The sequence below is a fragment of the Gorilla gorilla genome, chromosome 9 (assembly GCF_029281585.2).
Source record: "Gorilla gorilla gorilla isolate KB3781 chromosome 9, NHGRI_mGorGor1-v2.1_pri, whole genome shotgun sequence".
Taxonomy (NCBI): Eukaryota; Metazoa; Chordata; class Mammalia; order Primates; family Hominidae; genus Gorilla; species Gorilla gorilla.
The window spans coordinates 12,370,928-12,397,331 of NC_073233.2; the positions used below are offsets into that span (position 1 = coordinate 12,370,928).

General features: G+C 39.8%; 1 protein-coding gene and 1 pseudogene across 1 annotated transcript; both read right to left on the reverse strand.

Moving 5' to 3' along the window:
* Window positions 1–13,545: 13,545 nt before the first annotated feature.
* LOC101125994 (olfactory receptor 56A1-like) lies at window positions 13,546–14,485 on the reverse strand (annotated as a pseudogene).
* Window positions 14,486–25,038: 10,553 nt separating this feature from the next.
* LOC101140821 (putative olfactory receptor 52L2) lies at window positions 25,039–26,028 on the reverse strand. The gene has a single exon (XM_004050576.4). It carries the CDS (start codon window positions 26,026–26,028, stop codon window positions 25,039–25,041), a length of 990 nt encoding a protein of 329 aa, XP_004050624.4.
* Window positions 26,029–26,404: the final 376 nt, after the last annotated feature.

Below are 26,404 nucleotides of genomic sequence, written 5' to 3' on the forward strand. Positions count from 1 at the left end.
ATGAAAGATACTGCGGTATGTTTATATGTTCAGGGAAAGATTAAAGATTCAGAAGGAAAGTAAGATAATTGAGGTAGCTACTTCACTGAGGAAGCCACTTCTACCATTAATAAATTTTATCTGTAAACCTTAGCACGTTGTTTTTGTACCTCTCTATCTCCCTCCACTCTGCTGTGAAATAGAGGGCAGATAAAGGGTACTTTTCCATTTGTACATACTACATTCTCTAACACCCCATAGATTCTTAATAAAAGCCCACTGAAAAATATTTTGGCGTTACTGGCCCTGGTGTTTAACGTAGATAGAAAATTTTAAAGAGGAAGAATGAGAAAGGAGAATTAACCACAGTTTCAGTGGGCTGAGGGACAGCTCTGATCAGTGTTGTGAAGGGTAGCCACAGGGGGGTTGTCTGGTGGACTAGAGGGAAGCGGGGCATGGCACAGAATACATGATGGAACTCAGGGATCTATTTATGCCCCTGCTCACAGGTGCCCCCCAAGATTCACCCACTTGCTTGATGAAAAAGCCCTGAGCTAGGTTTCTGACTTAATGGGTCTTGTCCTTTTCCTAATATAAACATAAAATGACCCACTTGCTCCTAATGTTGGTAAGAATTGTTTTGAATTTCATCCTGTCAAAATCATTACCAATTTATCCAAACAGAAATCTCATCTTCCTACGTGAGTCTTCCCTCTGTTTGAACCTCATCCCCCAACATTCTATTTTACCATCCCTGATGTACATCCCCCTTAATGCTCTGTCCTTTTCTAGCATTGTTTGACATAATCTTCATATCTCTTCATGCTCCTCAGATGACATTTGTGGATCAATCCTCCTATCTGCTTCCAGTCATCACACATTAGCCTTTTACTCATGAAGAGTCAAAGCTCTACTGCCTGAATGAGCCCAGGACACTTGCCTCCACCCATCCAGTGTTATCACCTAGGCTCTAACTCTGTTAAAGTCCATTTCTTCACTACTGAACATTGGAAAATGGGTGTGGACGAGTGAGAAAGTCTGGAACAGGAGGAAAAGAAAAGGGAACAGATTCCTAGATGTTCCAGCAAGTGGAAGTACATATATAAACATAAGTCAATAATGTGGTCCATAGAGTAAAAACTAATTTATTGTTTCTAAAACTGGATTGGCAATATTAACCAACATGAACCAAGTATCTAGTATGTACCAGACATTCTTCTGAGTATTTGATGTGTATTAATTTAATGTCAGAAGTACAATGCCAAGAGCAAAGTAGTTGAGAATCTTTCTCAATCCTGTTCCAATTAGTACATCTGGAGTGGACTATCCAATACAGGGCACTATGCATTAAAAAGTTTTTTGGCAAACTGAGACACAGTCATATAGTTACAGGATGATAAGAGGCATTGCTCTCTACTGAAGGAGGAGGGTCATTTTTACATTGTATGTGTGTGGCCTCCAGAAAACAAGAATATCAATGATAACATTAACATTTATGAATGGCTATTAGGGGAAAAGGACAAAATAAGGACCACTAGAGGGAAATCACAGAAAAAATGATCTTGATTAAATATGAAGAATGTTCTAACAGTCTAAAGAAAGTTATATTTTTCTATTTTAAACTGCTCTTCTGAGACAGAGTTCAGGGAAATATTGACCAGCTTCTTCATCAATACTTTCTTTGAACCCATGATCCAGGTGACCAGTGACATACTTAACCCAGCATGCCTGGCTCTGCTCTGTCTCTATACCCTTTATCCCATTGTGGGATCTATAGACCTTCTGTTCCTGGTCAGGCAAGATGAAGCCCAGTCTTTCACTTGCACTACATACCCTACCCGAGTAAGAAAATCAAACCCTCTTATCTGAAGGCAGAAGGAAGAAATACAATCTACGAGGCTGTTTACTGAAGTGTTCAGGATCAAAATGCATCGAGTTGCCACACTTCCCACCTCTCTGCCTATAAGGAAAGGATCCCTGCCTGCCTTGTATCCTCCTGGTCACTCTTCCTATCTAGGTCCAATATAGCCTAGGCTCCCCTCCCTTGGCCCTGGGACTTACAGAGGATGCAAAAGAACGAGCTCTTAGTGTTGTAACTGCTGCAGGGGTGGCCATGCTAGGATTTTGGTGAATAAATCATGAGGGTTTTATGAACTCTTTACCCTCTCTTACCCGTCTTCTTAGACACAGTTGGGAAAACATGGCTTGGGAAGCAGAGACTTGGAGGAGGAGGAACTGTGTCCCTGGGGAAACCCGTCTTATTGTGCTCCAACAGGTAGGAAGTGGGGGTGTGAGGGATGAAGTGGTTTGAAACTAAGATAATAAATTCTCTAGAACCCAGAATCCAGGGATCTGGTATGTAAGTCTGACACACAGACATGGATGAAAATACAGAAAAAGAGATTACAGAGCAACTCCTTTATAATAACTCCAATGTTTTGAGTGCTTTCTGAGTGACCTAAATTACTGAAGTTTTATGTATTTTTTTCTCATTCAATCATCTCCCTTAGATATGAAAAAGCAACTCTTCAGGTTAGAAACTATTATCCCCACTGTGTAGGGGAGAGACAGAGAACGCCTTGCCCCAAATCACACAGCCAGCCACACTTAAACCTCCTCTACCTGATCTAATGTCTGTTTTCTAAATGACTCCTCTCTAGTCTCCACTTACACTGATGAATATGACTATATGTATTGCAATTCTAAACAAGATTGTAGAAAATCAAGTTCAGTAAACTATTAACTTTTCTAAACTAGCAAATATATTTATCTCCTAAGGAATGTGAAAAGAGTTGAATACAGACAAATCTACCAACCTTGTTTATTATATTGAGGTTGTGGATAAGCATAGGAATAAAGTCATTCAATTTGAATGCAAATTTGAATCCCAGCTCTGAAAGTATGTACTAAGCTCTTCAAACTTTGACATTATATACGATGGTGATAAGATAAGCATGGCTCCTGCCTTCAACAAGATTTTATTCTAATTATGTGATTTTTAAAAGAAAATAGGTATCTCTAAATGTATTTGCATAATTCCTAAGATATATTGTTCAGCAGAGATGCGAGAAGAACAGAGCATAGAAAGCCACACAAAATTATGTTGTAATGCTGCACAAATGAACTCATAAGTGTATGTATCCATAGATACAAATACATCCAATACATGTAAATATTTTTATACTCTATATATAAAAATACATAAGTATGTGTGTATATAGTCTCATATTCTTATGTATAATCAAGTTGCTTCTAGAAGGAGACACAAGTAATTTGTAATAATTGGCCCTGGGAAGGACAAATGTGTGCTTGAAAGACAGAAATAGAATAGTATATTAGAGATTGCTAACTGCTTACTCAATATTCCCTATTATTCCTTAGTAACAAACATCATGATTTTATTGGGGTACCCACATATACTGCAAAAATATGACACTTCCCAGACTCCAGATGTTAATTGATGTCACGTGGTGGAGCCTCCAAGAAGACTCTTTGATGTGAACTAACTCAGCTGAGAAGTGAAGATTATATGCCCCACCATCTTCTAAACATAGCAAAGCAGAAATAGATAAACTGGGGCATTGATGTCTTTGTGATGATCTGATTTTGGCTCTAGATGTCCACCCCTGAACTTCCTTTACGTGAAGGAGAAGAAAATTCTAATTTGTTTAAGCCACTACTATTTGGGCTTTCTATTATACGCAGTCAAAAATAATACTAACTGATACAGAGAATGAATTACTTTTAATAAATAACATTTTTAGCTTTTAAAATTTGAACCATGTGCATATATTACATATTTCTAAATTAAGTTTTAGATTTTACTATTTTGATGATAGAAATAAAATATAAAACACATAAATTCAGAAACCTTTGGTAATTATACAAAAGGAAATATATGAAATCCTGATGCGGTGATCATTTCAGGTCAAGTGAGTCAAAAAGGCCTTAGCACAGAGAGATATGGAAACAAGAGCAGAAGCAGGGCAATCAGGGAAAGGCTGTCATTTAATCCAGGCAAGAGATGGCCTGAAGCAGGTTGGTGGCAGAGGAAATGAAAGGGAGTAGACAAATTTGGGGAGAACAGTCAAGCAGACATACTGGTGAAGAAGAAACGAAGAAATTAATGTAGAAATCAAATGTGATTCTTCCGATTCCATCTTGGGAAACTTGGTGGATATGGGCCCATTTACCTTAATGACATCACACAATAAGATTTCTGAATAGTGTTGAATTTACATCTGAAGTTTGTGATGATATATTTAATGTGAAACCAATAACTTTATTAAGGGATTTTTTTCTGACAAGTTTCAAACTCTCACAGAGGAGACAGGTATTTGTATTCAAACAGAATTTGGGTGTTTTCAAATAATACAATGGAGGGAGCAAAAAAAAAAAAAGTTAGGCTATTTCCAGGAGAGTCAGTCATGAAATGGTGGGCCATACAATCTAAGCTAAGCAAGAAATAACTTCAAGACAAGAGAAGGATGAGTTGGTAGTCTTGACATTCAGCAATTGCAATTTTGCTAGGGATCCCTGAAAAATTGAGTCTGAAGTTAGAAAGTGTACAGTGTTTCAAATCTAAATTTTAGAGGGAACTACCCACAAAGATGAGATAAGTCAAAACTGGGAGTGTAAACAAGAAAGGTTAAGTTTTGGGTACAGGCTGAACTAAGCGCACAAACATTTTCCAGTTTTATCAGCAATGGGACTCCCATTGCATTCTCATTTCATCCAATGACATTCTGATAAAAATAAATGCAGACCACAGAAATGAAAATTGACAAATGGGACCTAATTAAACTTAAGAGCTTCTGGAAAGCAAAACAAACTATAAACAGGGTAAACAGACAACCTACAGAATGGGAGAAAATATTTGCAAACTATGCATCAGACACAGGTCTAATATCCGGCATCTGTAAGGAACTTAAACAAATTAACAAGCAAAAAACAAAAACTCCATTAAAAAGTAGGCAAAGGACATGAACAGACACTATTCAAAAGAAAATGTGGCCAAAAAAATGTGAAAAAAATGCTCAATATCACCAGTAATTAAAGAAATGCAAATAAAAACCACAATGAGATACCATCTCACACCCATCAGAATGGCTATTATTAAAAAGTCAAAAAATAACAAATGCTGGTAAAGTTGTGGAGAAAAAATGGAATGCTTATACACTACCAGTGGGAATGTAAATTAGTTCAGCCACTGTGGAAAGCAGTCTGGCAAATCCTCAAGGAACTTAAAGCAGAACTACCACTTGATTCAGCAATCCCATTACTGGGTATAGAGCCAAAGGAATATATATATAGTTTCACCATAAAGACACATGCATTTGTATGTTCATTGCAGCACTATTCACAAGAGCAAAGATATGGAATCAACCTAGATGAGCGTAAGTGGTAGACTGGATAAAGGAAATATGGTACATACACACCATGGAATACCACGCAGCCATAAAAAAACAAGTTCCCATCTTTTGTAGCAAGATGGAAGGAGCTGGAGGTCATTATCCTGAGCAAACTAATGCAGGAACAGAAAACCAAACACCACATGTTGTCACTTATAAGCAGGAGCTAATTTGAGTACACGTGGACACAAATAAGGGAACCACAGACTCCAGGGCCTACTTGACAGCGGAGGTTGGGACGAGGGTGAAGGTCACTGAGCTACCTATTGGGTATAATGCTTATTATCTGGTTAACAAAATGATCTGTACACAAAGCCCCTGTGACATGTAATTTACCTATATAACAAACCTGCACATGTACTCCTGAAACTAAAAGTTGAAAAAAAAAGAAAAAGAAAAGCATACAAATTAAGTAATTTATAATTACAGGAGGAACTACATACAGTACAATTACTTAATTTAAGGCAAATCTGAGGGGAGTTTGGAAGTGGTTTAAACTTCAGCAAATAATATGTTCAGAAACAATTTTAGATCTGTTTTAATGCTTAGCCTATAGTATATCCCACTGACTTCAGACAAATTATTTTGTTAGGTAATAATTTATTTAATGTCTTTGTTGTCTCATCTGATCCACCTATAGACATCAAAGCCTGGAAGATACCTGAACTAGAAAATGGGAAGAAAATTATTCTCCTGGTGGCTTTTGTAAATTCGTTTTGTATTCGGTGTAATTGTCACCTGCTGCTTCGGTGGAACTCCCTGTCCCTTTCTGTTGTGCAGAAGGAATGGGCCCATCCGTAATAGATACGGAGAGGAAAACAAAGTGATGACAACTCAGTGGGCAAGCAGGGCAAGAGCTGTTTCTGCAGAGAGCTTAGTAGCACAGCCCTATTCACTTTTGCTGGGATGTATGCGTCTGGGACATAATGGGGCTGTGCAGAGATAGCACTGGAACAGACTGATAACCAAAACTGAAATTTCAAAAGGGAGGCTACAATCGAGCCAATAAAAAGTGAAAGGGCTGCTTTATAGTTCCCAGTTCTCCCATTCTTATTTTTTTCTGTTTTCCACAGGTTCCAAGCTGAAGAGTTTTAAATGTGTCCATGAATTTATTCAGTTCTTGCATTTGTTTACTTATAAATACTGATGCATTGTTTACTTATAAATACTGATGCATTTCTCTCATCAATCCAATACTCATCCTTTGAACTACCACTCTGAACAATACAGCACAATCAATAATAATTTTTAATTTTTTCTCTGATTACAAAATAATATGTCAATATCCTAAAATGCAAATTATATAATATTGTATATCATTTAATATCCAACAAAATCCCACCAATCTTCACTTAAATACTTTGAACATTATTTTAAAATAATGGAGACTGACAATAAGACTCCAGTCTCCTCCACAGCTGGCTGTGTGAGTTACTCATTTCCTATTGCCATTGGCATTCCCCTGTCTTGATAAATCTGCTCTGTCTAGGCAGCGGGCAATGTGAACCCACTGGGTGGTTACAAATTTGGGGGCTTGTCTGGGATAGTCCTTGTGACTACCTGCCCATGGTTCCATAGTCTCCCCTCTGGCAACAGATCTAGAGGCCAGCCCAAGCAGCCGCCTAGTTCTCCTGGACTAGAGGCTGACTCTGGTACCATCTCTGCCAGCAGGGCACTGCTGACCCAATGTGTATGAATTTAATTGCAGTGGAAAAATAATCCTGGGGAGATTTCCCATAACTGTAGCCCTATCACAGGTTGTCTGACTGTAGCCCCATGGTGGGGTGTCTGTAGCCCCATTGCAGTGTGTCTGGGTTGGTGAGTATCCTAGGTGCTGCCAGTGCCTCCTTCCTTCTCCTGGTTCTGTAGCGCCATGGTGGCGTATCTGTCTGTAGCCTCATGGTGGGGTGTCTGTTTGTAGCTCCACTACTGGGTGTCTGTCTCGGTTTGGCTCTTTCAGGGGTCTCGTTTTGTCTGTAGCCCCATTGCTGGATGTCTGTCTCAATTCAGAACCTGGGGGGTTTCGGCTGGCTCTCCCTAACTAGTAAAAAGAGTCTTGGTTTGGGAGACTTCTCCTTATTCAGGAAGATTTTGGGGAGATTTCTTAAACAGAGAATAGCAGGATAGTTTGGAAGGGATACGCTTGGAGTTCTTGGTTAGGGATCTGATTTGGAAGGCCTTCTGTCCGTCTTGTCTTTGTATATGTGTATATATATGGAGGGGACCTCAGAAGGACTTGCTGATGGAAGTTCAGCAGGCCTAACTCAGAAAACCCTCCTTATTGGTCTGGTCACATTTGTTGAGCCCTAAAGGAAGCTCAACAGGCCTGTCTCAGGGTGACTATTTGCTCTGTGCCTTGCCCAGAGACCACCCATTGTGAATTACCATTCAGAGGTCATCCCTTCTCACTTGGAGTGGATCAAAGACAACAGGGACCAACAGGAGAAAGTTTGAGCTTTACCAGGCTGATATTGGGTGCTGAATGAGGTGGCTAGTATCTGTTTTGTTATGTGTATTTTGCTGGAATTGAAAATGTTAATTCATTTCCCCACGTAGCCCATTGGGCAACATCTTGCAAAATTGAGAAACTTTTCTCCATGGCTTCATCAAACAGAATTTTCTTTTGTAAAGTGGCTTGACCCTCACAGCTACGGCACAGATAGCAGGGTCATCAAAAGCTGCTCCATTCTTCTGGAAGCTACAGAGAAAGGGAACCCAGAAACCTGGTATGCTGGCAAAAAGGGTAAGAAATTCTTACCAGCCAAGTTTCTCGTCTCATTCTCTCTCTCTCTCTCTCTCTCTCTCTCTCTCTCTCTCTCTCTGTGTGTGTGTGTGTGTGTGTGTCTCTAGCTCTCTCTGACTCTCTCTCTCTCTATTCTCTCTCTCTGACTCTCTCTCTCTGTGTGTGTGTGTGTGTAAATGGTAAACATCACTATTTGTCTTCTCTGCAAGAGTTTGATTGATAGAAAAAAGGATTTGTGAGACTAGTCTTAGGCTATAGCAAATCTGATGCACGTTGTGCTAAGAATTTTTCTTTCTGTAATGGAGACAGGGGTATCACAGGATAGAATGTGGGTTTGAGATCCCTATAACCCTGCTTTCAAGCCAGGCCAGCAGGCTAATCAGCTACAAACTTTGTTGTGTGTCCCTGAAACCAATACCAAATGAAATTTCGTCTTGTTTTGTGTCCTTAAGAGCTTAACCCTGGGACTGTGTGGGGATACTTTCTCTTGGTCTCCACCATCTAGAGGACAGAAATTTGGGGGTTCACATTATAGTTAGCCCTAAAAATTATCTTGAGCAGTTAAAAGCCTTTTCATGCTTGAAATTGGCTGCTCCAGGCTTCTGGAAAGAGCAATAGAAACTGCTCAATGCTGTGTAGCTCAGGAGCTGAGGCTTTATCTTTTGACAATTGTGGCAAGGGTTCAATTCTTGGCTTCCGGAAGGATTCCTTCCTGGTTTGTTATTTGTGTAACTTTGCCATTTATTGAGGGTTTTTCCCCCCATGGATAGCCTCTGATTTCCTGTCTTGAATTGTCCTTTCCCTGAACTACCCTTGGGGAGATTCTAAATCTTGTAAAAATAGAAACTACTTACCATCTCTTTGAGACATCTTATGCATCCATAGTTAAGTTAACCTTAGTTAAAACTTATTAATTAATTTCATGTGGGAAATTACTATGGCAGAATTCAAAAGCCAGAAATATTGGCTGTCCTAGCTAGAGTCGGGTAATAAAAGATTTAAAAGAATTTTTTTTTAGAAAAAAAAATAGCTCTACAGCTAAAATCAGCTTAATTAAAAACAGATATCCAAGTTAAATGTATTTAAGAGAGCTTTATCTTTTTCCTCTTCTGGAATCATGTTCTTCCGAAAGTTTTTTCTTTTCAGTAGACTGAATTGTTTTTCTCCATTTTATCTTCTTCCCACTCTTGATGCCCACACGAGAGAACCTAAGATAAATTCTAACAGCCTGGGACTCCTGGGGAAAAGCAGAGGAGGCACCACAGAAAAACCTAGGAAAAACCTCCGTTTTCCTCACAGAAGCCCAAGAATGGAAAGAGAATAGATCCCTCTCAAAATCTAAGACACTGTTCTGTTTTGCATTGTATTACCTGACAGTTTTGACTTTTGGGGGTATCAAAAATTACTTTGTGTTATGGGAGAGCTTTTAGCCTTGGTGTGTTAATAACTAGGTAGGAAATATACTTTAAGGGATGGCTAATGGCAGTTATGGAGAGATACTTGGCTCTTTACATGCCTGGATCAGAGAAGCTTGCCCTTGGCCACCTGGAAGATATGGAAACATACCCACCTCCTACTGAGAGGTGAGACTCTCAGGGGAATGGGCTGATTACACAATGGACTGATTGGCTTTGGGTTGCCTTGCAATGAAATGCACGGTGAAAACACTGCACAGTTTGAATTGTCATTATCCAGTTTTAGAGACAAGGTTACTCTAGCTTCATAAAATAAGTTGGTAAAAATTTTCCATCTTCTTCTATTATCTTGAAGAATGTATGCATGATAGAGATGATCTATTTCTTAAAATTTTAGAACTCACCTATAAACCCATAGTGTACTGAAGCTTTTGTTGGGAAAAGGTCTTTAATGAATATTTCAAATTTTTAATGGTTATTTATATATTTGAGTTTTATTATCTGAAGCTACTGGTGATTTTTAAATTTTTAGTTTTTCAAATTCATTGGCATAAAAGTTATTCAGAACATTATGCAGAATTTTGTTGTTTTCTTATATGTTTGACTCTGTTAGTTGTCTTTTCAACACCCATTTCTGTCTCACTATCATCCCCTCTCCATTTCTTCCTTGATAGAAGATATCTAATTTATTTCAGATATTTAGCCCTTCATGAAGTTCCCTCACATGCATATACTAATCAGTACATTGCTGAACACTCAAGGGGGAATTTCTATAAATCTTTAGGATTCTCTTTCTATGCAGTTTTCTCTTCCTCAATACTCTACCTTGTGAACTCTAGCTTCTTTGGACTCCCTTCCCCTTCTCCTCGACACAGAAAGATTGCCAGGCTGCAGCTGAGTTTGCCCTCTCTTTGACGTAGCATGGAATCTCTCCCTAACAAATTGGAACAATCACTTTCCAGTAAACAAGACTCACCTTTTTTGTTTCCTATCTCTTGGGGTTCACTGTCCTCCATTGCCTGATGTCCAATGCCTTCAGAAACATTATTTCACATATTTTGTTCAGTCTTTTAGTTATTTCAAGTGACAGGGTAATCTAGCTCCTGTTACTTCATATTGACCAGCTAAAGTCCCTCTTGAGTATATAAAATCATGCTATACCAGCATATCAAAGCACAATTTAACTCTTATCTCCTCACTGGGTTCATGGTTGGATTTGTGGCTGCATAAGCCTCATCCTTCTCCACAGTCAAGAGAGATCAGGCCAGGCACGGTGGCTCACGCCTGTAATCCCAGCACTTCAGAAGGCCGAGGTGAGTGGACCACCTGAGGTTGGGAGTTCTAGACCAGCCTGGTCAACATGGTGAAACCCCGTCTCTACTAAAAATACAAAAATTAGCTGGGGGTGGTGGCATATGCCTGTAATCTTAGCTACTCAGGATGCTGAGTCAGGAGAATCTCTTGAACCTGGGAGGCAGAGGTTGTGGTGGGCTGAGATCCGGCCATTGCATTCCAGCCTGGGCAACAAGAGCGAAACTCTGTCTAAAAAAATAAAATAAAATAGAGTTCTATTTCCCAGCTGAAGCTTTCATATCTTAGAAGAACTATGCATCACAATGAAAGAAAATATACGTCTGTAGGAACCTAAGGTCAGAATGATTTGGGGACTCCAAAATGTATCTAAAACATTTGATAAAAATAAATTTTAGCATAGGAAAAGGGCAGCAGCATCCAGAAATGGGAAATCAAGTGAAATGCAACTAATGCAGGACCTTCAGGATTAAGAATGGCATTTGAATGTTTTTAAGTAAAACGTCTACCCAAACTTTCTTTCTTGTGTGTGCAATCAGATGTGTGACCAGAATTAACGAGACTGTCTTAGGGAAGACCATGTAACTATAAACCTTTTCTCAGGAAGCTAAGCAAGCACAACCTCCAGGTCAAAATTCCATAGAGTGAAAGCAAGGGCCAGCAAGGGCAACTGTCTTCTCACTGGGCTCATGGTTGGATTCGTGGCTGCATAAGCCTCATCCATCTCCACAGTTAGCAGAGATCTCTTCCCAGCTAAAGCTTTAGTTCATCTAATATTTGCAATTTTACATTCAAAAGATATTTCACAGAACAAAGAAGATCATATTTGATGGAAACAAGAGATTAAATTATAGTGGCCCTTACTTTCACCCTATGGAATTTTGCAAATAAGAATTATCTCTGAGTTCGTTTGGTTCTGGAGAGCCCAATCTCTGTCTTAGCCCATAAAAAAGGGAAGCTTATACCAATATTTCTTGAATAACCAAAGAACGAAGCTGACAAAACCCACAGAAGTGTCAGCATACAAACTTGAAAATGTAATCACCTTTCTCTTCCTCTCATCTACTCCACACATCCAATTGATGACCAAGCTCTGCTCATCTTTTAAATAAATTGCTTTAAAATACTTTATAACCACTTTTCCATTCCTTTCACAATTAAAGGAATCAAGCAACTCCCCTGCTTTCCACCATTCACCAAGATATTGTTATACTCTAATGCCAGATAGCATATATCTATTTATTCCATATTTGCAATTTGCAATTCAAAAGATATTTGATAGGACAAAAAAAATTATATTTGATGAAAACAAGGATTTAGTACCCTCTACATTTCTTTCATTATTTTTTCTTTCTTTCTTTCTTTTTTTGAGATGGAGTCTTGCTCTGTCACCCAGGCTGGAGTGCAGTGGTGGGATCTCAGCTCATTGCAACATCCACCTCCTGGGTTCAAGTGATTCTCCTGCCTCAGCTTCCTGAGTAGTTGAGACTACAGGTGCACACCACCACACCCAGCTGATTTTTGTATTCTTGGTAGAGACAGGGTTTCACCATGTTGGCCAGTCTTGTCTCGAACTCCTACCTCGGCCTCCCAAAGTGCTGGGATTACAGGCATGATCCACCATGCCTGGCCTATGTTTCAAATGCTTTTAAGTTAATACTTTTGGGATCTACTCACCAGAACTGGTGTTTAAGGACTTCTTAATACAGTGGCCCTTGCTTTCAGCCTATGGAATTTTGCAAATAAGAATTATCTCTTACCTTTGGGTAAGGTTCTTAAATGAGCCTGAACCTCAGTTTTCTATTACCCATGTAAATAATGACAGCGTTGCCTACCATCTACAATAATATGTTGTTTCTTCACCCATTTTCACCAGATTATGACATCCAGAAGTTTAACAATATGCCATACATACATTCCCCACACTCCTGGTTCTTGAGCTGCAAAGCATATGGGGTGTGGTTTTGAGTACACAGAATGCCCCCAAATCACCACAGTCAGTTTGACCACTTCCCACACTGCTGGTCTTCTCATTCCTACCTCTGCCAGCTGGATCCTCAGTGTCCTGGTCTTGTCATAAAGAATTTCAAGGTTTGTGAGCCTTCCACTGGGCATAAACTAGTACTATGATTAATATCTTTTGGTGACAGAAGCCTGGGCAGTCAGAAAAAGATTGGCAACATCTCTGGGTTCTGTTCCTCTGTTTGGTTCTTTTGGACTCTGAAGGTGGAGGGTGATTAGAGAAGACCTATTGACAGCAACAAATTCATAAAAATGGTGGAGAGATCCTGGCCTACAGAGCAGAACCAGGGCTTCAATGGTGTCTGAGGAATTGATGCCTCACCACTCATCAGACGTGACCTTTGTCAGTATTCCTCCCTAAACTTGTGTTTTCTAATATATAAAGTGGAATAATAATCCTACCCTGCAGAATTTTTGCGAGGATGAGATTGTTCAAATATGTAAATATCTAAACACAAAGTTAAATCTCTAAGAATGTTAGTTACATGAGCTAGGCAAATGAATTTATGTCAGGTACTAAGGAGTCCTCACTAATTCCTGATACTGGAGAGAGAGAAATGGGTAGGAAATACTCAGTATTTAAGCATTAGTTTATTTTCTGGAATCACAGCTTCTGAAATAGAAACAGTAATAGGTGCTTCTATGGAGAGTCCCTTCCGTGTTTTCAAAGGCCCCTCTGCAGCAACTTCTAAAATTCCTTCTTTAACTCTTTAGTTTGAAATCCACATACGACAGGGTTTAATGCAGGAGGACTAAAGGGATGAAGGACATTAAACAGAATCAGGATGTCCATAGGGACCTTCTTTCTGGCCACATTTGTCAACACCACAACCAGCAGGTGCTGAAGAAGAGGATGAGGATGAAGTGGGAGCCACATGTGCTCAGGGCCTTCACTGCCGCCCCCTCCACCTTGAATCTAAGCACGGCTCTTAGAATGAAGGTGTAGGAGAGGAAGATGAGGATGAAATCCGAGCCCAGCAAGGTCCAACCAGCCACAAATTGGTAGAGTCTGTTAAGGGTGAAATTATCACAGGAGAGCCTGGACACAGACAGGTTGGCACAGATGCAGTTCTCAATCACATTTTTCCTACAGTAATGGAGCTGGGCAGAGAGAATAGGAACAGGTGAAAGCAGCAAAGCATTCTGCACCACAATGAAGACACTAGCTTTGGCCACAAATTGATTAGTGATGATGGACAGGTACTGCAGTGGGTGGCAGATGGCCACATAATGATCATAGTCCTTGACCATGAATGTGCAGGACTCCATGGGGAGGAAACTGTTCATGACGAACATCTGAAGGAAGCAGGCAGGGAAGCCGATCGACCTAAGATCAAACCAGAAGATGGCCAGGACCTTGGGGATGACGGTGAGGCAGAGCACGATGTCCAGCAGGGAGAGGAGGCTGAGCAGGTAGTACAGGGGCAGGTGCAGAGAGGCCTCCAGGTGGATGGTGATGTGGGGGTGGGTGTTGGCCCCCATGGCCAGGAGGAAAGGAGGCTGAGGGGCAGGGACAGCAAGTGCTGCCAACTCTGAAAGTTGGGGAAGCAGATGAGGAGGAATTCAGAGACTGGGACAGTGGAGTCATCACTGGGTAATGTCATGAAATAAATTCTCAGTTGAGAAAATTTCACCTGGATTTTTGTATGATAAGACACATGAATTAGGTCAATGGAAAACAAAGTTGTCAACATATTTGCTAACACTTTCTCATCCAGAAAATTGATGAGATACTGATAGGAGATATAGATGAGAAATGGAAAAATGTATGATACACTCCCAATCCTATTATAAAGTAGAAGAAAATTAAGTTAAACACTGATTAAATATAAAAGAGAATCACTCAAACCTCTGTCATTCTGACTTCCTGTACTGCTGACACAACTCATCCTGGACATACTTAATCCAAGCCTGCACAAGTGCAATTCATTGTTTCTATAGAAAGTTAGGCTCAAAGACAGGCTCTTCTCATTAAAATGTGTAACTGCCAACCTCAAATGAGTACTTAATATACATATTACATATTCATCACAATAATCTTCTCTGGTTAATTCATTCCTCAACCCATTTCAAGCAACTTTTCAAATTTTCAAAGTTCTTTTCAAATACAAAATCTCCTCCTCTCTCAGATAACTCTCTAACCACTTCGTAAAGACAGCAGAAACATCAGATGCAAGTCCTCTACTTCCCAAGATAGATTCATAAACCCATCAACATCTACATCCTTGATCTCTTCATTGCATCAGTAGAATCAAGGATCTATCCCTCCTCCAAATAGCTATCCTTGACCTCACATTTGGATGCTATCTACCTTGACCTTAGGAACCTTGACTTACGAATCATCCTGCCCATTCCCTATGTGTTAAACTTCTCCTAAATCCTTCCCATAAATATTCAAAATTTCCAAGTCTTTCATATCCTAATTATTTTCTTTATCTGTCCCCCATCTCCATTTAGTATAAAAACCATGATTTTGTTTTGGGGGGAAATATACCAAATCTCTTTCTTCTTCTTTCACACCCAAACTTAAGGGTCCAAAAGAGGCAAAGGACATCTAAAAGGGGACAAGTGACTGTTGGCTTCAGTAGTCCAATTGAGAAGTGATCAGTGAGTGAATAAATGGCTCTGAGATGGCTCTGAAGATGAGGGAAAGGGGCATATCTTAGAGGTATAAATATGACAGACAGCGATTAGACTACTTGTATAGAAGAAAAGAGGGTAGGATTATAAAACTGCACTGTCCAATCTGACTTAAATGACTAAGTAAATTTCACAAGACAAAAAAATAGGCTTTGAAAAGATTTGATGTATGTTGCAGAGGTAGAAATTATAGAACCAATTTTGATATGTTCAGCTTATTGGGTCTATAAACTATCACAATATATATGACATTAAATGTTGTAGAAAGTAGTTTGATTTCATGTGAAAGCTCAAAGATAGAGAATTGGAAATCATCAGCACATCATGTATAATTCAAACTATAGAACTGAATAAATTACTTAAGGGAAAAATATAAATTTAAAATAAAACATGATAATGAAATTCTATGAAACACCTACCCTTAATCTTAGGACCAGAAGAGGTAAAGAGATTGCAAGGAAACTGAAAAGGAATGAACAGAGACATAATTGAAAATCCAATGGAGTGGACAGACATGCTCACATAAAGAATTTCAGCAATGTGAGAAAGAGATTATCCATTGCATTTGGCAATTAGGTAATCATTGGTGATCCTAGCAAACTGTTTCATGTGAAGAGAGAAATAGATGTGGGAGGACAATGAGACAGCAGGCCTGGAGTGAACAAACACAGGGAGGACTGATCACCTTGTCAGAGATTCTTCACTTCAGCAAACAGCTTCACACGAAGGGAAAACTGAATGCACAGGTAGAAGTGCCTATGTTAAAAAGAGGATTGTGTTGATTTTTTTAAAATAAAAGAAATTTGAATATGTTTAAGGGGCTAAAGACTGTAGAAAGAAAAACATAAATGATAAAAAGAAAGATAAGTAAAGGACCAGCCCTTGGGGAAACAACTACTGTTACTACTTCATACAGTATAAAACACGTCACTGGCCTTTCTCCTCATCTCTTTCCCCAATCCACTATAAAATCACTAAAGTACATGTGATATATTTTCCATCTTTTTATCCCATGCTGTGTTTACAGTACCTAGCACTCAATAATTTTTTTTTTTTTTGAGACAAAGTCTCACTCTGTCACCCAGGCTAGAGTGCAGTGACATGATCTTGGCTCACTGCAACCTCTGCTCTCTGGGTTCAAGCAATTCTCCTGCCTCAGCCTCCCAAGTAGCTGGGATTACAGGTGCATGCCACCACACCCAGCTAATTTTTGTATTTTTAGTAGAGATAGGGTTTTACCACGTTGGCAAGGCTGGTCTTGAACTCCTGATCTCAAGTGATCTGCTCATCTCAGCCCCCCAGACTGCTGGGGATTACAGGAGTAAGCCACCACGCCCAGCCAATAAATTCTTAATAAATGCTAGTGAGATAAATATTTCAAGTTTACAGTTTTGAGTTTTCCAAGTCTGTCATCTTAATTATTTTCTTTATCTGTCCCACATCCCCATTTAGTATAAAGACCACGATTTTATTTTTTTTGGGGAAATATACTAAATATATCTCTTCTTCCTCTTTCACACCCAAACTTAAGGGACCAAAAGCAGCAAAGGACATCTAAAAGGGGACAAGTGACTGTTGGCTTGATTCAAAAAAGATTCAAATAATTCAAAAAAGAAAAAATTAATGTGAAAACATTAACCAAAGTAACCAAGGGAACTGATGGAGGAATTGAGGCAAACCACAAGAAAGAACTCAAAATATAAATAAGAGCTGAGCAAGCTGTGAGCCACAGGTAGGGACAGCAATGGCACAAATTTCCTGCGGAAGCTTGAGGATCTTAAACAAGTCATTCCATTTAAGGGCCCTGTGGCCCCAAAAGCCCAACTCTTGGTGGAAGGGATATCCTTGATTCAGTCCTCTGACCTACTGGGTATTTTTTCTTTATACACACAGCACCACCAAACTACCTTCTTTATGAAAAAGAATACCTTAGAGATCTTGCAGTCCTTCACTGCAGACAATATCCCCTCACCCTACAATATCCTTATTTCTCACCCTCTGCTCATTCTTTTTTCTTTAGTCCACGATCTCTGAAAGATTCTTTCCTTGACTTGTTTTTTTTTCCAGTTTTTTATGTGTAGTCCCCATCTATGATTGTGCTTTACAATTCTCAGACTCTGATCCATCCTCTCCAAGTCCTCATTCCTTCCTCACATAGTGGGAAATTATTCCAGTTAAGCTCATCCTCTGCTACATAGATTTTATGAAGATCATGCATAATATAAAGGATAAGAGAAGGGATACAAAAAGAAATAGGAGTAGAGAAAAAGTGGTCAGATACCTGGATGTATTGTCGGGTGGCAGTATAGACAAGAATATGAGTCAAATTTTGATGTTGTGTTAATGAGAAATATTAGAAAGGAATGCTGTACTAACAGAAGTAACAGTGATCAGAGGAAAATAACTTCTATTTCATGTTGCCCTTGTTCAACCATGCTTAGAATATTGTGTCCAATTCAATGCACTCTGATTTAAGGACCAATTTAAAACTGTACCACCTAGAAAAAGTGCCCAGGATAAAGAAGACATTAAAAACTCATTATGAGAAACATTTCACTATAAGTGTAGATGTTTTAACTAAGCAACACCTTCCCAATATATGACTGACCTTTAAGGGGAAGAGGAGAAAACTAGGGCAATTAGGAGAAAATCACAGGGAAGTCTGTTCCTGCTGGCTATAAATCATGTCTAATAATCAGAGGAAGCTTTCTCTCCCATTAACACTGGAACATGTTGGGAGAAGGCAATGAGTACATTTCCTCACCAGCTCTTGCGCTGAGCCTCAAGGACCTGGGTGCCCTGTGTCATGTTAAACTCAAAATGCTATCCTAGAACCATTCTTTCCCTCTCAAATCCCTAGAATGCTTTTCTGGGCACACTTGCATAAAGTTCTCAGCCACAGAACACATGGGATCCCTTGTACGCAATACTAATGGGATTGCTGAGAGTATAAAAGGGCCTTCCAGGAGGAATACAGGATTTTAAATATTAGTGCATCCAGTACCACAGTTCCTACACTTTTTTCTTTTTTCATGGGAGCCAGTATAAGCATGAGGAGAAAATTTTCTCTTCTGAGTCCTCTGGTAACCCAGTATCTACTGGCCCAATGCAGTGATGCTCCCCTCCCTTAGCCCTGGAACTCACAGAGGATGCAACAGATTGGGTCCTGCTTGAGGAGTCAGCTGACTGCATCCAGTAACCAGAGCTGAGACTGCTTCAGAATCTAAAGGATTTTATGATGGACAGTCAGTTCGTCACACTGTCCCACCCTCTTCAACAAGCTAGCTGAAAGCAGTAGTTTGGGAGACTGGGACTCAGCAGCTGATGAGCTGGCTCCCTTGCAGGGACCCTCCTCTTGGCTTATATTAAGGGGCTACTGAGTGCCTGTGGTTGAGATGCAGGGAACAGGACTTTAGCTTGTTGAAATTCCAATCTGTATCTATCTGCTTGACTACACAGACCATTCTCTTAAACATTTCCGTATTCTACTTTCAACATCTTGAAATATTATATTGATAGATTTCCTTATATTAAATCTTTTCAGATTTTGTTTGTTTGTTTGTTTGTTTGTTTGTTTGTTTTTTGAGACGGAATCTCCCTCTGTCGCCCAGGCTGGAGAGCAATGGCGCGATCTCTGCTCACTGCAACCTCTGCTTCCTGGGTTCAAATGATTTTCCTCCCTCAGCCTCCTGAGTAGCTGGGATTACAGGTGCCCACCGCTGCGCCTGGCTAATTTTTGTATTTTTAGTAGAGATGGGGTTTTGCCATTTTGGCCAGGCTGGTTTCAAACTCCTGACCTCAGGTGATCTGCCTGCCTCAGCCTTGCAAAGTGCTGGGATTACAGGCATGAGCCACTGCACCCAGCCAGAATTTTTAATATAACTATACAATTCCCTTCTTTTTACAGAATCCTGAACTCAACTCTGCTATTTGATCTCTGCATGAATTTTGGTAGCTAACTTACCATACATAAATCTCAGTCATTCAATAAATACCTATTCATTATTGTCAACTATATGTCCAGAACAAGATTAGTCACAGGAATAAAAGGTGACTAAAGTAGTTACAGTCCCTGCCCTCATCAAAATTTTGTTACAGTAATTGCATTACATTATGGTATCAGTAGTTTCTCATTGTTCATAAAACAAAACCAACTTTCCTACTAGGGACTACTCAAAACTACACATGAACTAGACTGTAAGCTTCATGAGGATTAGATCCATGTCAATTTTGTTTCCCATTAACGTGGTGTCTAGTACAATGTTTACAATGCAGTAGAATCAAGACACTTCTACCTAATTAATTATTCAAGATCATTCATCTATCTCCCTCTTACCTCTCCAGTGTATTCAGAAGCACTTTTTCAGTGAATGATTATTTCTACCATAGTCATTGCTTAATGCCTTTTCAGGGTTTGTGATTATGAAGTTAAACTGAAGCCAATCGCTCCATTATGTGATTTTTTTCTTAACTTTAATTCCTAGGTCCAACCTTAGAAAAGGCAAACAGTTGGGTTTAACCCAGTGTGCTGTTTATTTATTACTCGACTACAAATCCATTTTCTTCTCTTATCTGCTCCGTGCTTGAGGAGGCTGATCTCTGTGGCCTGCTTCAGCTGGGCTTTCTAACATGACTCCCTGGCTTCCAGTTCAAACAATAGGGGCCACCTGAAAGGGATCGAGATATGGAAAGAGAAAGAGGGACCCCTTTGTTTTTATGCAGTTCTGTCAGTGGCTGTGTTTCTCTATAGCCAGAAATTCTACTGGGAAGCATCTCTTACACAGCTCCAGGGCTCCCTAGGTTTAAGGAATGTTGCTGCCTGTCCTTGCCCTTTAGGTCTGGAGGTGCTTCCTGTTCTTGCTAGCTCCTAGATGTTTCTTGTTGCTTTCCTCGACCCTCCCATCACCTCTACAAATTATCCCTTTATTAAGCTCCTTTTCATGAAATCCTTTTCTTGTATTCCCTCTTTCCTGCTTAGATCATAAATGATACAGTAATTGGTAACAGAAGGGGACTCAATACCAAACCCTCCAAATGGGATGCTAGGACTGGGTTATTTACATATTCGGTGATATGTGGAAAACCTACTTGCCAGAGCAAACTGAAACATTAAAATGCAGCATGGAGTGGCATCTTGATAATGCAAATTATCAACAGTGTGCATAGGAGGCAGGCTAGTGGAGGGCAAGGGCCTGTGGTGAGAAAGACTGTAGGCAGTCTGGATTAAAATCCCAGCACCATCACTTCCTAGCTGCGTTACTTTGGACAGATCACTTTCCCTCTCTGGGTCTCAGTTTCCGTATTTAACATGAAGATAATAATAGTGACCTATCTTGTAGATTGCTTGTGAAGATTAAGAGTCAATATATATATAAATAGCACTTTCAACAGTGCTGGTCTCATAGGAAGCACTATATGAGCTAGCTATTATCAATTGCATGATTTTGTATGTAACTCATGTTAATTCCTTTGTGTCTTCATCTTTTCTTTTGGGTAGAGACTCCTCACACATGCTTCAGACTTTTCTCCAGTTTGGAACTAACTAAAAAATATAAAGTTCTACCTCTGATGCTTATGTCTTCCTCTAATATGTGGGTTTTTTTCTCATTATGCTGTCATCAGCATAGAGAGAGCTCAGAATGGGTTTTTCAGATAACATTTGCTGGAAATAAGATTCAAAGCCTGGAGCCTGAGGAAGCTAGGAGTCCATATCAGAGGGCCCTTTAAGGCCAGGACCTGAGAAAGAAGATATTCTTAGTGGGTAAAAATAGAGGAATTACCGAAAATGAATATGATAGGGATACCTGTTGTCTTGGATTTGGCGCTAGATTAGAGAATAAGAGAGAGAGAGGCAGGGAAGGAAGGAGGGAGGGGAAACAAGGTAAAGGGAAGGAAATGATAAGGGAAGGGGAGAGGACAGAAGAGGAGAAAAGGAAAGAGGGGAGGAGGGAAGGAGAGACTACTCCTTGAGAATTCCTAATCACAAGTCTGCACTTATGGTGTTTGATGGCTGGAATTCACATAACATGTGTGTCCTCATAGCTCATAAGTAAAGTACTGTTTATACTGGTTTAAAGTTCCTTGTAACATTTCTTTTACTATCATTTTAATGTCTAGTAAGATCTGTAGTAGTAACTCCTTTTTAAATCATCATTTTGATTCTTGGTGTTTCTTTCTTTTTTCTTGATAGGTCTTACTAGGGCTTTATCAACTTTATTAATCTTTCCCAAAAGCCAAATTAAAGATTTGTTGATTTTATCTATTGTTTCTGTTTTCTATTTTATTTATTCTGCTCTTCTCTTTATTAATTCCCTACTCTTGTTTACCTTGGGTTTAATTTATTGTTTCTTTTCTAAATTATTAAGTTGTCAACTTAGGTAATTAATTTTAAATCTTTATTCTTTTCTAACATAAGCATTTAAATTTATAAATGTCCTTCTATTTTCTCTTTAGCTGCGTCCTGCAACTTTTGCTATATGTCATTATCAATCAGTTTGAAATATTTTCTAAATTTCCCTCTGATTTATTATTTGATCCATGGATTATTTATGTATATTTTGTTTAGTTTCCAAATGTTTAGGGCTTTTCATGCCATCCTGTTGTTATTGTTGTTCAATTTAATTCTGCATTGGTAAGACAATATATTCTGTAACATTTCACTCCTTTGGAATTTATTGAGATATGATTTATGAGCAAACACACACAAAAATGCCCCACCCCCTCCTTGTGGCTTTCCAAGTCCCCATGTAACATTATCAACAGGCTCTAAGTTCCCTCACCCAAAGGATGAGAAAGAGCCCACATTCTGCCAGTTAGGGAAGAATCTCATTTCCTCCACTTGACACTTCCACGGAGGGAGGCTTTTCTTCTCACCACAAGGGGAAACATGGGAGTGAATACTTCTCTTTCCTCTCCTCTTCTCCCTTCCTCTGCTTGCTTTTCCATATGGAAAGAAGGATCACTAATACAGTTGAAGAGATTGTTGGGAGCAATGGCTGCAATGGTATGAAACATGCTCTACCTGTTTCACTGCCTGCCTCATGGATATGTAAGGATGGCAGTGGCCTCTTTTGCTTTATACTCGAATACCACAACCTCACCTGCAAAAAAGCCCATGATTTGCCTTCTAGGGAGAGAAACCTAGAAGATAGCCATGCTCTGTTTTGCATTTTATGTTCTGCTAGGGGTTCTGTTTATGGGGTCCTATAGTCCTCCGTGCAGATGGCTGGCAAATTATACTTGGAGCCTAATTTTCCAGGTCACATCTCCTCATGGATAGGGGAAGGGAGTAGAAAGAAATCTCAAGATCTAGAATTAAGGGAAGGGAATTGAGGGTCTCTTGTTTGTCCCCTGGTCCCACTTGTATTTTCCAACCATGAATAACCAGACAATCCTGGATACAGAAGTTACTGGGTTCTAATTGTTATGATTTTGACCCCTATTTAATTACTTGTGGACATTCACTACTGCTAAGAGTGTGAATGGGCTAGCGAGAAATCTGCACTTTTAATCTCTGACAGCACTACTGAGCTTCTTCCTCTCAAAAACGTACCCTGTCTCCTCCAGGTGGAGAAGGATCTAATTCTAGAATGGGAGATCTGTTCCCCTAGTCCTACATAGAAAATGACACTAAAATTATTAAAAGGAAAAACTGAGCACTCACTGCAGAGGTATCAATTCTGTGTATTCATTGACTATAATATTTCTTACCACAAATAATTATTGAGGGTGTATATTGTGTTGAAAAATGACAGGCACTTGGTAATGAGAAGTACATGGAAGACAAAAGAATCCTGCCTCCCTGAAGCCTACAATCTAGCATGAAAGATATACACAGCACAAGTAATATCACAAATTTTGCTAGAATTGTAATCATTCCAATTCAAGACATTGGATTGCAAACATTGTTTACTTCCTCTCTCTCTCCCAGTGTACCCATTAAATTGCTAAAGAAATATAAAAATGAAAATAATGCAATAACAATATAGAATATGAGCAAATATACTTGGATTGCATCATATACTTTGAGAAATTTTTGGAATTCATAAATCAGACTAAATTGGATTCATAGAAAAACTGGGACCCAAAAACCTGCAAACCAATGTGTAGTGATGTATATGTGGAGGGTAGGAACTATAGGGGAAGAGGAATTGGAAAAGTTAAAGCTTGATGCAGGGCTGGGAAATGTTCTCATTAAGAGATTCAGGGTGCAAACCTCATCATTACACAATATATCCCTGTACCAAACCTGCATATCTAACCCCTGAATCTATTTTTAAAATCTAAAAATTTTAAGAGATCCCAAGGGATACTCCAAGTTTAAAATCAATAAAATGATAACAGTAATTGAAAGCAATTAATTAGTGCATTGATTAATTTATTGTTATTCTACTTCCAGCAATTGGATCAGTTTAGTATGAAACCTAGCTCCCTATAAAATGAAAGAGGCTTTGTATCTTCAAACCCTATAATTGCAGTGGGGCAGATGTAATCAGAGGCAATTACAAGGTAACTTTGGTTCTCCAAGTTACAAATAGAGAAAAGGTATGGAGAGGCAGCTCCACAGGTCAGCAAACTATACCAGATTATCTCTGATTGCAGATATAAAAGCTTCTCTACTTCAGCAAAAGATGAGGGAATGCAGCTCATCTTTCATTTTCCTCTTGACAGCCTGAGGGGAATTCTGTCTGTTAGCAAATCCGTGTACAATGACCTACAAAGTCCTACAATTGGGGCACAAGAGCGGTGACCTTCACAGGCTCTGAGAAAACTCACAGTGAGGACCCAACCATTTAATTCTCATCTACAAACAAATAAGAGTAAAAATCTACAAATAATTGAGAAAAAACTAGTATCGTGAAGAAAGGACCAGGCTGAACAAGTGGAGAAACTCATCCCTTAAAGAAAAGAGTAAATGCAAGAAAAAAGTCATTTATAATATGCATAATAATATTTTAGAAATGTCCTAATTTATGCATTTTGATGTGGCAGAAAAGTAAAGGAATCTAAGTCATCCTAAAAGACACGAAAAGGTTAATCTAAAGGGTTAACACTAGCATTTAGCTGAATGGCTGTACCATGTAAATGTACTGCCAGCACAAACTTAGAGGTTTGGAAGACACTCTAAACCTAAAACCAAGCAGAGGGTGGGACTTCCCATTGCCATTCCAGAGAATGTTGCATAGTCTATCACTAGGCAATGGCAGGAAAGATGACACATCCAGAGCTGTCATCCATTTCTACTGTCCTCAAGTCTCTCTGACACATGAGTAGGAAAATGTTGGAATCAGGAGCAAAAGAAAGAATGGAAAAACTATTCACAAATTCAGGTATCCAGATACATCCCAATAAGCTGTGAAGCCAGGTGCCTCTGGATATTCTTTGCTGTGATATAAGTGACACTAGAAGGACTACTCGCTGTGAAAATTACCCCATCCATATAATCTGCACCAGCCATGAGTTCCTGGCTGTGTCCCTGGCAGGTGCCTCTGAAGGAAACAGTGAGAATATATTCAGATCAATCCTTTTGTGTAAACACCCTGAGCACTCGCTGGCGGATCTTCTGGGTCTTCACCCCATAGACAAGAGGATTGAGCGCAGGTGGCATGAGGAGATACAGTATGGCCAGAAGAACATGGGCATGATGGGGTACATGATGACCAAAGCGGTGAGTGAGGAAGGAGAACATTCCCGGGATATAGAAGACCAGGATGACACAAACATGAGAGCCACATGTGCTAAACGCCTTAAGTCGGGCCTCACTCCCTGGTACCTTCAGCACTGCCTGGAGAATGTGGGCATAGGAAACACCAATGGCCAGGACATCCAGCCCAACCACAAGCAAGGCCACAGTCAGCCCATAAGCTCGATTGACTGTGGTTTCTGAGCAGGCAAGTTTCACAACAGCCATATGTTCACAATAGGCATGGCCTATGATGGTGGCTTGGCAGAAGATAAGTTTTCCCAACAGAATGAGGAAGGGGATGAGGAGTAGTAATCCCCTCACCAGCACCACCATTCCGATGTGCCCTATGACCCCTGGATGCAGGATCGTGGAATGGTGCAAGGGGTGACAAATGGCTACATAGCGATCCAGAGCCATGGCCACAAGTACCCCTGACTCCATGGAGGAGAATGCATGGGTGAAGAACATCTGGATCAGGCAGACAGTGTACCCAATCTCTTGGGCACGAACCAGGAGCACTGCAAGGGCTTTGGGTGCAGTGGAGGAGGCCAGAACCAGGTCGATGGCAGCTAGCATGGACAGGAAGAGGTACATAGGTTGGTGCAAGGATGGGTCCATCCAGATGATGAAGAGAATGGTAACATTGCCCACTAGAGCAAGGAGGTAAAGGATGCCCAGGGGCAGTGCAATCCAGTGCTGGCTTTCCTCTAAACCCAGAATTCCTACCAGGAAAAAAGAAGGCTGGGGTAGCCTCCAGCTGGAATGGCTAAGGGCCATTATCAATGACTTGAGGAGGAAAGAGAAAAAAGAATCCAAATTCATGATTTCTGCATTTCTGGTACATTATCACATAGTCCAGATCACATTGTCTACCATCTTCACGAAAAGAATAAAGTGACTAAAACTGCAACCAAAGGGAATAAAGTTAGATACGAGAAAGAAAATCTTTGGTGGAGATAAATTTTTTTACAGGTGAGACATCCACATGTCTGAATTAGAATAGGTCTAGTTTTTTTAGAGATAAGAGTAAACATACACTGTTTTGGGAGAGATGCATAAGCTTTAACCATTCAGTTGCTTATGTTTCGAAGCTGCCAACTTCAAAGGGTTCTCTTTATTAGCCTCTTGGCGTTACTGAACACAGTACATTAAACTGTTGTTTTTGAAATTAGCCTCCCTCAGTTTCCGTGACGTGGCA

Coding starts and splice junctions, on each gene's coding strand:
- LOC101140821 (XM_004050576.4), bottom strand. CDS start 26,028: ATGAATTTGGATTCTTTTTTCTCTTTCCTCCTCAAGTCATTGATAATG.